We start from the raw sequence: 12,080 nt of genomic DNA, 5'->3' as shown, positions 1-12,080 counted from the left end.
GACAGACAGACAGACAGACAGACAGACAGACAGACAGACAGACAGACAGACAGACAGACAGACAGACAGACAGACAGACAGACAGACAGACAGACAGACAGACAGACAGACAGACAGACAGACAGACAGACAGACAGACAGACAGACAGACAGACAGACAGACAGACAGACAGACAGACAGACAGACAGACAGACAGACAGACAGACAGACAGACAGACAGACAGACAGACAGACAGACAGACAGACAGACAGACAGACAGACAGACAGACAGACAGACAGACAGACAGACAGACAGACAGACAGACAGACAGACAGACAGACAGACAGACAGACAGACAGACAGACAGACAGACAGACAGACAGACAGACAGACAGACAGACAGACAGACAGACAGACAGACAGACAGACAGACAGACAGACAGACAGACAGACAGACAGACAGACAGACAGACAGACAGACAGACAGACAGACAGACAGACAGACAGACAGACAGACAGACAGACAGACAGACAGACAGAGACAGACAGACAGACAGACAGACAGACAGACAGACAGACAGACAGACAGACAGACAGACAGACAGACAGACAGACAGACAGACAGACAGACAGACAGACAGACAGACAGACAGACAGACAGACAGACAGACAGACAGACAGACAGACAGACAGACAGACAGACAGACAGACAGACAGACAGACAGACAGACAGACAGACAGACAGACAGACAGACAGACAGACAGACAGACAGACAGACAGACAGACAGACAGACAGACAGACAGACAGACAGACAGACAGACAGACAGACAGACAGACAGACAGACAGACAGACAGACAGACAGACAGACAGACAGACAGACAGACAGACAGACAGACAGACAGACAGACAGACAGACAGACAGACAGACAGACAGACAGACAGACAGACAGACAGACAGACAGACAGACAGACAGACAGACAGACAGACAGACAGACAGACAGACAGACAGACAGACAGACAGACAGACAGACAGACAGACAGACAGACAGACAGACAGACAGACAGACAGACAGACAGACAGACAGACAGACAGACAGACAGACAGACAGACAGACAGACAGACAGACAGACAGACAGACAGACAGACAGACAGACAGACAGACAGACAGACAGACAGACAGACAGACAGACAGACAGACAGACAGACAGACAGACAGACAGACAGACAGACAGACAGACAGACAGACAGACAGACAGACAGACAGACAGGACACACAAACAATTATAAATTGAGATTACGTGTGCTACTGATTGAACTCAGCCAGCAGCTTCTGAAGAGGAAGATCACCATGGCGTGGACAACCTGGACAAGATGATTGTAACTTACAGCTGCAGGAGGATGACAGCTAGGAAAGGCACTTGTAACCCCACACATTCAAAGAAGGGAGTGCCAACCCGGCACAGGAGCCTCTGAATTGCTTGTGAAAGCTGTTCAGGGGGCTGAATCTTGTCCTGATCCACCTGAGGCTGCAGCTGGGGCAGGCAAGAGGAGGAGATGCCAATTCTGCCCCCCAAAAGAAGGACTATAAAACAAATACTATGTGCTGCACATGTGAGAAATACATCTGCAAAGTCCATGCATACACACTTGCATACTGTCCTACATGTGCTAATTAGAGTTGATTGATTTATGTTCTTCACGTTTTTGTTTCGTATTTATTATCTTCTTTTATTCTTATTTATTGTTGATGTTTACACACCTTGTGGGTGGGGGCAATGGTTAAAACATGGGAGAAGACTAGTATTTTGTAGTTGAATTCCTCATTGTACAGTATATAAGAATATATCACTATGCTGCCAAGAAATGTCAAGACTGTTATTGTTTCCCTTTAATAAAATGCATTCAAAACTACTTTCTGCACATTTCTGCTACTTTCTTAGGCTATACAAGTGCTATCTCTTGCTAAAAAAAATAATGTTTACACCCATGTAGTACCTTTAGCAATAATAATAATAATAATAATAATAATAAACCTCTACTTTAGTAAAGAAAACAATGATGACAGGTGTGATGTAATAAAAACGAGAGCTGTCCACTGATTGAATGCAGTCTTTCTGCATTGTGAAGAGGGAAAACCCAGATATTCACAAAGTGTGTGATGAATGACAGGTTGTTTCTTCATGCAAAATAGATTTGGGGTTTAAAATTAAATTAAGCTGCTTTATTTGAGGGGTTTAGTGAAGGCGGGTCATTTTTGACCCTTAGGAGAAGGGGAGTACACCGAATGTTAAGACTACACAAGGGTTAAATTAAGACATCAGAACGCACTGCAGTCGTGAGGTTGGGCGCAGAAGACAAGAAGACATCACACCCTCTTACTGCAGCCTCAGTCTTTCTACAGAACTGAAACACATAATTCTAGCAGAAGTACTGTAAGTGAAGAGTTTATTTCCAAAACGCTATAAATACATTTTCAGAAATCTTGGTAAATTAGCTTTAATTGTTTAAAGGACTTACGCAAGAGATTGGTGTGTTTTTTCACAATCTAATCATGGCATTGGGTTTGCTCACTATATAATCATCCATGATTTACCAAATTTCATTTTGAAAGAGGAAGCAACATTTTTTAAGCACATGTTTTCTTTTCAGTCTCTTCCATCTCCACTGAATGATGTGAACTGTAAGGATTTCTTTCGGAATAATAATCATCTAAAATGAAGAAATATACAGAAAGTCCTGTGCGAAGGCCAATTTACAGAGGAGGAACTTCTTGAGGCAATTAAATTACATTTTCAGTCTGGAAAAACACCAGGGCTTGATGGTATACCAGTAGAGGTATATCAGACTTTTTTTGATGTACTCAAAGATCCATTATTAGCATGTTTTAACTAACTTCTAGAAAAATGGCAGACTATCAGGTCTACCATTTTATCAGGCAAGAAGGTCTGATTTCAATACTACTGAAACAGGACCCAGGTGGTAAGTATAAAGAAGTCCATTTAAAAAACTGGAGGCCTCTTACACTTCAATGTTGTGATGCCAAAATCCCGGCGAAATGCATAGCACATAGAATTAAAAAGGTTTTACCAGATATTTCCTACATGGACGATATATTGGAGATAAATATACGAAAATTACTTGAAACAATAGAACATTATAAAACATCATAGATACCAGGCCTGGTCTTCATAGCAGATTTTGAAAATGATGATGATAAAATATGACTAGAAATGATATAGAAATGCCTGGACTATTTTAATTTTGGTGAATCTCTTATACAATGGGTTAAAGTTATGTACAGCAACCCCAGATGTAAAATAGTAAATAATGGTTTACTTCTCAGAAAGTACTGAGCTTCAGAAGGTTTCTTAAATCTGCAATCTCCATCCCTGCATGGTCACGTTGAGATCCAGATCACTTTCTAGCCTCTCTGGACTAAAACCCAATCACGATGAGTGTACCATATTACATATTGGAATTTCAAAAGATACAATGTTTACACTACAGTACCTTTACCAACAAAACAGCCTGATGGTGAAGTAGACATACTTGGTACTCATACAGCTGAAGTCGGAAGTTTACATACACATAGGTTGGAGTCATTAAAACTCGTTTTTCAACCACTCCACAAATTTCTTGTTAACAAACTATAGCTTTGGCAAGTCGGTTATGACATCTACTTTGTGCATGACACAAGTAATTTCACTTAGAATTCACTGTATCACAATTCCAGTGGGTCAGAAGTTTACATACACTAAGTAGACTGTGCCTTTAAACAGCTTGGAAAATTCCAGAAAAGGATGTCATGGCTTTAGAAGCTTCTGATGGGCTAAATTACATGATTTGAATCAATTGGAGGTGTACCTGTGGATGTATTTCAAGGCCTACCTTCAAACGCAGTGCTTCTCTGCTTGACATCATGGGAAAATCAAAAGAAATCAGCCAAGACCTCAGAAAGAAAATTGTAGACCTGGTTCATTTTTGGGAGCAATTTCCAAACACCTGAAGGTACCACGTTCATCTGTACAAACAATAGTACGCAAGTATAAACACTATGGGTCCACACAGTCGTCATAGCGCTCAGGAAGGAGATGCGCTCTGTGTCCTAGAGATGAACGTACTTTGGTGCGAAAAGTGCAAATCAATCCCAGAACAACAGCAAAGGACCTTGTGAAGATGCTGGAAGCAACAGGTACAAAAGTATCTATATCCACAGTAAAACGAGTTCTATATCAACATAGCCTGAAAGGCCACTCAGCAAGGAAGAAGCCACTGCTCCAAAACCGCCATAAAAAAAGCTAGACTACGGTTTGCAACTGCACATGGGGACAAAGATTGTACTTTTTAGACAAAAATATAACTGTTTGGCCATCGTTATGTTTGGAGGAAAAAGGGGGAGGCTTGCAAGCCAAAGAACACCATCCCAACCGTGAAGCACGGGGGTGGCAGCATCATGTTGCGGGGGTGCTTTGCTGCAGGAGGGACTGGTGCACTTCACAAAATAGATGGCATCATGAGGGAGGAATATTATGTGGATATATTGCAGCAACATCTCAAAACGTCAGTCAGGAAGTTAAAGCTTGGTCGCAAATGGGTCTTTGAAATGGACAATGACCCCAAGCATTCTTCCAAAGTTGTGGCAAAATTACAATTTAGCAAATTAACACTGGAGAGATAGATGTGCAGATGATGATATGCAAGTAGAAATACTGGTGTGCAAAAGAGCAAAAAAAAACAAAATAAAAACAATATGGGGATGAGGTAGGTAGTTGGATGGGCTATTTACAGATGGGCTGTGTACAGTTGCAGCGATCAGTAAGCTGCTGAGATAGCTGATGCTTAAAGTTAGTGAGGGATAAAAGTCTCCAACTTCAGCGATTTTTGCAATTCGTTCCAGTCATTGGCAGCAGAAAGAACTGGAAGGAAAGACGGCCAAAGATGTGTTGGCTTTGGGGATGACCAGTGAGATATACCTGCTGGAGCGCGTGCTACGGGTGGGTATTGCTATGTGACCAGTGAGCTGAGATAAGGCGGAGCTTTATCTAGCAAAGACTTATAGATGACCTAGAGCCACTGGAGCCAGTGGGTTTGGTGAAGAATATGTAGCGAGGGCCAGCCGACGAGAGCATACAGGTCGCAGTGGTGGGTGGTATATGGGGCTTTGGTGACAAAACGGATGGCACTGTGATAGACGGCATCCAGTTTGCTGAGTAGAGTGTTGGAGGCTATTTTGTAAATGACATTGCCGAAGCCGAGGATTGGTAGGATAGTCAGTTTTATGAGGGTATGTTGGCAGCGTGAGTGAAGGTGGCTCTGTTGCGAAATAGGAAGCCGATTATAGATTTAATTTTGAATTGGAGATGCTTAATATGAGTCTGGAAGGAGAGTTTACAGTCTAGCCAGACACCTAGGTATGTGTAGTTGTCCACATATTCTAAGTCAGAACCGTCCAGAGTAGTGATGCTTGTTGGGCGGGCGAGTGCGGGCAGCGATCGGTTGGAGCATGCATTTAGTTTTACTTGCATTTAAGAGCAGTTGGAGGCCATGGAAGGAGTGTTGTATGGCATTGAAGCTCGTTTGGAGGTTTGTTAACAAAGTGTCCAAAGAAGGGCCAGATGTATACAGAATGGGGTTGTCTGTGTAGAGGTGGATCAAGGAATCACCCGCAGCAAGAGCGATATCGTTAATATATACAGAGAAAAGAGTAGGCCAGAGAATTGAACCCTGTGGTTAAAACACTGAACTCTATCAGAGAAGTTGTTGTGAACCAGGCGAGGCAGTCATTTGAGAAACCAAGGCTGTTGAGTCTTCCGATAAGAATAGTGTGATTGACAGAGTCGAAAGATTTGGCCAGGTCGATGAAGACGGCTGCACAGTACTGTCTTTTATCGATGGAGGTTATGATATAATTTAGTACCTTGAGCGTGGCTGAGGTGCATTTGTGACCAGCTCGGAAACCGGATTGCACAGCGGAGAAGGTAGGGTGGGATTCGAAATGGACAGTGATTTGTTTGTTAACTTGGCTTTTGAAGACTTTAGAAAATGCAGGGCAGGATGGATATAGGTCTGTAACAGTTTGGGTCTAGAGTGTCATCCCTTTTGAAGAGGGGGATGACCGCAGCAGCTTTCCAATCTTTAAGAATCTCGGACGATACGAAAGAGAGGTTGAACAGACTAGTAATAGGGGTTGCAACAATGGCGGCCGAAGATTTTAGAAAGAGAAGGTCCAGATTGTCTAGCCCAGCTGATTTGTACGGTTCCAGGTTTTGCAGCTCTTTCAGAACATCAGCTATCTGGATTTGGGTGAAGGAGAAGCTGGGAGGCTTGGGCAAGTAGCTGCAGGGGGTGCAGAGCTGTTGGCCGGGTTGGGGTAGCCAGGAGGAAAGCATGGCCAGCCATAGAGAAATGCATATTGAAATTCTCGGTTATCATGGATTTATCAGTAGTGACAGCGTTTCCTAGCTGGAGGTGACATATTTGCATATGTTGTGGTCTTGTGAAGGGTGGCTGAATTCTGTCAAAGAGTATGTTATTTTATCTCAGCATGTCAACAGATTCTCTCCGTTTTTGTTTGCTTGGAAATGTTGATACTGAAGACTGTTGTCAGAAGAAACTGTGTAACCTAGCATTTATAGCGGCTAAGAAATGCTTTGCCATTAATTGGAAGGTTGGTTATCCTCCCACAATTTCACAATGGATGGCAAAAATGTCAAGTTAAGTATCACTAGATTTGATTTATTACAAGATTCAAGGTATACTGTGGAACTCTCATAAGTTCTGGATTCTTGAAAAAAAGCTGACATTCAGCTTCCACAGCCCCCAATAAATGTCAATAATTATTGCATTGATTCTTTGGTAATGAGGCCTCTGTTGGACACTAGATTGCCAACAAGACAAATACAAAAGTGCAAAAGAGAAGCCACACAGGCAGGAAATATAACATATACTGCAGCAAGTAAAGACTCACACTTATTTTGGTAGCATCCTTTGACCTCTCGTCCTGGGGTACAACCTGTAGGAAAGAGATTTCAAAGAATAAGAAACTTTAGAAATACTTGTATTATTTTTTTTTAAATTCCCCACTCCCTCATATCGATGATGAGTCCACTTACAGGTAATTTTACCAAAGAGCAGAACATAGATAATGGGCCTAATAATGCCTACTTTACAGGTAATTGCATCCAAAACGTACAGCTGTACTCAAAATTCCGTACGGGATGTGGAGATTCACCACTCTATTCAGAGGAATAGATTTGAGAGGTGAAACCTGGGTCGGGGCATTTTGAGAAGTATAACTTGGTCAAAAAAATACAATTTCAAAAGGAATAGTTTCACCATATTAAGACGAGAGTTCAGTTCATGTAACAGGGTTGAACTTAAAATGAGGGACAGACATAAATCAATCACTAAACAATACATAATCATCTCCAGAAATGACTTTGTTAAAGCAACAAAAGAACTATGGCTTTACAATGGGGATGACATTTTTTTTTAAATGTTGGGGTTTATTGGGGTAAAATCTACCTAGAAGTCACGAAGGGACATGTCAAAATGCTGAATTTAGCACTTCAGCAAGATTTTATTCATATAAAAACATTAGATTTATTGAATTCTCCATGTAGTCTATATTAAACGGCAACATATTAAATATAACAGTCTTTTAAAATTCCATATTGGTGCACAATTTCTACTTAAAATATCAAAGGGATGCAAAAGGCACTCTTTTCATGGAACCACCCACCTCTGTTTCCCCCAAGGCACCAATCTCCACAATCTTAGTATTCCCCAAAATTGTAATATGAATTCGAAAAAACAAAACAATTATGCTATACATTTCAACCTGTGTCTATATTATCATGTAGGCATGATTCATCAAGAAAATGAGGGTTCACTACAGCACAGCCTGTACAGTATTCTAGGTCAGTAGCACCACCTGCCCTACGCTCCAGCAAGGGAAGGAAGCAAGGTGTAACACAGCTAGTCCTCAGGGACACTTCATGAATAATGAATCAGAGTGAGGTGAGAGGAAGTTTCTTTACATTTCTCCCTTTTCCAATTAAAAAGTGTTGGAAAACACAGCAGGAGGACTGGAAAACATTCTGTGTGTCCTCATGGAAAACCTGCTCTGCTTTACCCAGCTCAGGTGCATTTTCCCATGAGATGGTTCCTCAGCCTCCTCTTCTGTTCCTGTGCCTCCGGGGCACCTGGGAACCTGCTGCTATTTCTGCCTACTGCAGTGATTAATGTGTGGTTTATTACCTTGCTGCTCACCTCACTCAGTTTATTCCTATGTACTTTATTAGTTGGTACTGATTCTGACTTGTATAGCTGTGCCTCGATGGCAAACTCTAAGGATTGGGATTTAGTCAGGAGTTTGTGCATTGTATTCTAATGCTATGCTTGCTATTTGCATTTCTGTTTGCAATGTGGGAGAATAAGAAGACTTTGTTCCATCTTCTGCCTCAAACCTTTGATCACTGATCACAGAACACCTCACCAACAACATTCTCTCAGCAGTGACAGAGTGAGCAGTCTAGCTACCTGATTGGAGGTCCAGGGCTGTTTCTCTGTCCAGTCTCTGTGGTTCCTGATGTACCACCACTGGATCTCCAGGGAGTAGGAGGGGCCTGCCCCCCGGAAGGAGCACGCCATCTCCACGTCCTGGCCACTCTGTGCTGTGATGTCATGGGGGACCTCTGTGAACACAGCTGTATGGAGAAAAAAGCTAAGTTAACAGTTGGCTTCAGAAACGATGACTCAGTCCTCTCTGAAGACAATATGGGTGGTGTTTGCTCTTACTGCAGTTGATTTACAGTAATGATAATACACTGTGATTGTAAATGGTCTCTAATAGAATATTGAGTTAACCCTAATAATAGTGTGCATAAATTGTCATTTTTTAACATAACACAACACAATCTAGAAATACTTGTTTTTTTTAAGCAACTATGAGGAATACAATCATAAATCCTCATTTACCAGTTGAAACATTTCCATTTTGATGAGTATCATTTGTTGGTCTGATGTAATAAGGAGCATCCAGACACTGCACTTGATTGCTTTATGAATTTGCTTTTTCCAATTATTGATAAACATGCACCTGTTAAGAAACTGACTGTTAGAACTGTTGAGGCTCCATGGATTGATGAGGCATAGAAAAACTGTATGGTTGAAAGAGATGGGGCAAAAGGAGTGGCTAATAACTCTGGCTGCACATCTAAATGGCTGAGTTTCTGCAAATTAAGAAATGATGTGACTAAACTCAACAAAAATAAGAAGAATCTGTATTATGAAGCCAATATCAATTAGATAAAGAATGATGGAAAAAAAGCTTTTGAGTACTTTAAATGAGATTATGGGCAGAAAGACAAATTATTTAATCGAATCAGCTGGCTTATTCATCACAAAACCATGTGATGTTGCCAATTATTTTAATGATTACATCATTGGCAAAGTGGGCAAACAACAAACCTCAGCTGAATCTGGTAATAAATGATGTGGCTGTTAAACCGGTTAAGGAGACTAAATTATTTGGTGTTACCTTAGAGTGTAAACTGTCAAGGTCAAAACATTTAGATTCAATGGTTGTAAAGATGGGGAGAGGTCTGTCCACACTCTAAACAGCAAGTCCCTAGACTCTAGTTTTCTCTTATCCTGATTATTGTCCCGTTATGTGGTCAAGTGCTGCAAAGAAAGACCTCGTTAAGCTGCAGCTGGCCCAGAACAGAGTGGCACGCCTTGCTCTTCATAGTAATCAGAGGACTGATATAAATACAATGCATGCCGGTCTCTCTTGGCTAAGAGTTGAGGAGAGACTTACTGGATCACTTCTTCTTTTTATAAGAAACAATGTGTTGAAATTTCAAAATAGTTTGCATAGTGAACTTACACACAGCTCTGACACACACACTTATCCCACCAGGACATGCCACCAGGGGTCTTTTCACAGTCCCCAAATCCAGAACAAATTCAAGAAAGCGTACAGTATTATAATAGAGCCATTATTGCATGGAACTCACTTCCATTTCATTTTACTCAAATGAACAGCAAACCTGGTTTCAAAATCAGATAAAGCAACAACTCACAATACAATGCTTCTCCCCTATTTAACCTAGATATTTTGTGTGTATGTATTGATATGTAGGCTACGTGTGCCGTTATTAAATGTATGCAGTTCTGTCCTTGAGCTGTTCTTGTCTATTAATGTCATGTTTCATGTTTTGTGTGGACCCCAGGAAGAGTAGTTTCTGCTTTAGCAGTAGCTAATGGGGATCCTAAGAAAATACCAAAAATATAAATCATTGTGCTCACCTGGCTTGCTCTTTAGTTAGCCTACTTATACAAAGTGTGTAATATTTTGTTTGATTAATGTACCACTCAATGTACCACTTAATGTTTGTTTACTAAAAAAGGCATTACTGCTAAAACAGCTCCCCTGTTTTTGTTTTTCAGTTCAAATATGTACTGAAGGTTTGAGAAACAACAGACAGCTTTGACAGATTTTCTAAAGTAGTTCTGATGAGCAATGTCACAACTGGAGAGTGACGCCTTGCTAAAGAGCTGGCAAACTAAAGAGGATTGGGTGTATCTCTCTCCAGCATAACACCACACTCAGTAGGTTATGCAAAACTAGTGTTTACTAAACCAACACTCACACTAGATGTGCATGTGTTCACAAACACATAGTGTGAATATGCAGTTTAATAAAGATTTATAAAGTTTAGCCTGTCATAATGTAAACTGGCATTGAATGTTTACTCTTGTCCAAACGTGGATATCAGTAACCTATGTCAAAAGAGCTTAGCACATTCTGAGGTTAGAATATCTTAATTTTACCCACTATATTTCACATGGAAGCGGAGCTAGAGTTGGGCTTCATTCCAGACACCTGCCTGGGTGGGAGGAGAGTAAGGAAGCTGCCTGGGCTGAGCTGGATCCTCTCCATGTATAACACAGGCTGAAATCCCTCACATGGGTAAACTAGCCTCAGTAGAATGAAGACATCACAGCTCTTCTGATCCCAGCACATCCGTTTATTAACTGGGCCCAAATCCTCTTAAACGCTCCCTTAAACACATTTTTAATTTGCTTCTAATCCCGTTCATGGCGACGGAGGTTCACGTACCCACGGGTGTATTGGTGGTGCTCACACCGATGAAGTCTTCACAATGAAGATTCACAATGAAGTCAGCATGGCAAACCATTGTACCAAAACCAAACATTTTAGATCAGGGGTGTCAAACTCTTTCCACGGAGCGCCTAGTGTCTGCTGGTTTTTGGTTTTCCTTTCAATTAAGACCTAGACAACCAGGTGAGGGGAGTTCTTTGCTAATTAGTGACTTGAATAAATCAATCAAGAACAAGGGAGGAGCGAAAACCGGCAGTCACTCGGCCTTCCGTGGAATGAGTTTGACACGTGTTTTAGATAATAATAAAAGTTGATCTTTCCTGCAATTCCTGACTACTTATTCTTAAAGCAAATGTCATTTATATACATTAGACATCCACTGGGAATTGTCGGATCAGAATTGGTGCTTACCAGAAAACACTACCCATAAAAACGACATCAACCTTGAGAAAATCAACTGGCTGGAGAATGAGAGAGAGAGAGAGAGAACAGCACTGTCTGAGCTATAGAGAGAGCGGTGGCCATGGTGCTGAAAGTCTAGTGCTGCTGCCAGCTTATTACTAGCTCCCAGGTGGTAGGCTTATTCAATCTCCACTAGAATACCAGAGAACATAGAGACAATAAACTAATTCCATTTCTTCCTAAAATGTCGATCTATCTTTGTTTTTATTCCACCGCTCTCAGGCCTGAGTTTAATAGCCTCTGTAAATCTCTGGGCCAACTGTGCATACTGAGAAAGCAATGTCTCCCGCTCCAGAGAGCTGCAAGCCCCAAGTCATATCTCCTTGTAAATCGATCAAATCCCTTTGAATTTCATTTGCCAGACACAAGACACACTTTGTATTGATTCACCTTTATGGTAGGAAGTGGAGCCTACAGCTTTCTTGTATTCAAAGCAGTGATGTAAACTGCCATTAAATGGATAGGCTCTCTGTATTGTTTTTTGACGTTGATCGTGTTTATTT

The 12,080-nt window shown here is 41.3% G+C and overlaps 1 protein-coding gene across 1 annotated transcript in view; it reads right to left on the bottom strand.

Moving 5' to 3' along the window:
* The window catches only part of LOC115102293 (V-set and transmembrane domain-containing protein 2-like protein), a 29,642-nt gene that overhangs the window by 3,956 nt on the left and 13,606 nt on the right, over positions 1–12,080 (bottom strand). Inside the window, exons 2-3 of the mRNA XM_029622094.2 lie at positions 8,529–8,695; positions 6,955–6,999 (exon numbers count right to left, since the gene is read on the bottom strand). Coding sequence (XP_029477954.1) covers positions 6,955–6,999; positions 8,529–8,695 — 212 coding nt within the window. The remainder of the gene's footprint in view (positions 1–6,954; positions 7,000–8,528; positions 8,696–12,080) is intronic.

This window comes from Oncorhynchus nerka, linkage group LG20 (assembly GCF_034236695.1).
Source record: "Oncorhynchus nerka isolate Pitt River linkage group LG20, Oner_Uvic_2.0, whole genome shotgun sequence".
In the NCBI taxonomy this organism is placed as follows: domain Eukaryota; kingdom Metazoa; phylum Chordata; class Actinopteri; order Salmoniformes; family Salmonidae; genus Oncorhynchus; species Oncorhynchus nerka.
Note: the sequence above shows the minus strand (reverse complement) of the source record. Positions and strands in the feature narration are given on the sequence as shown.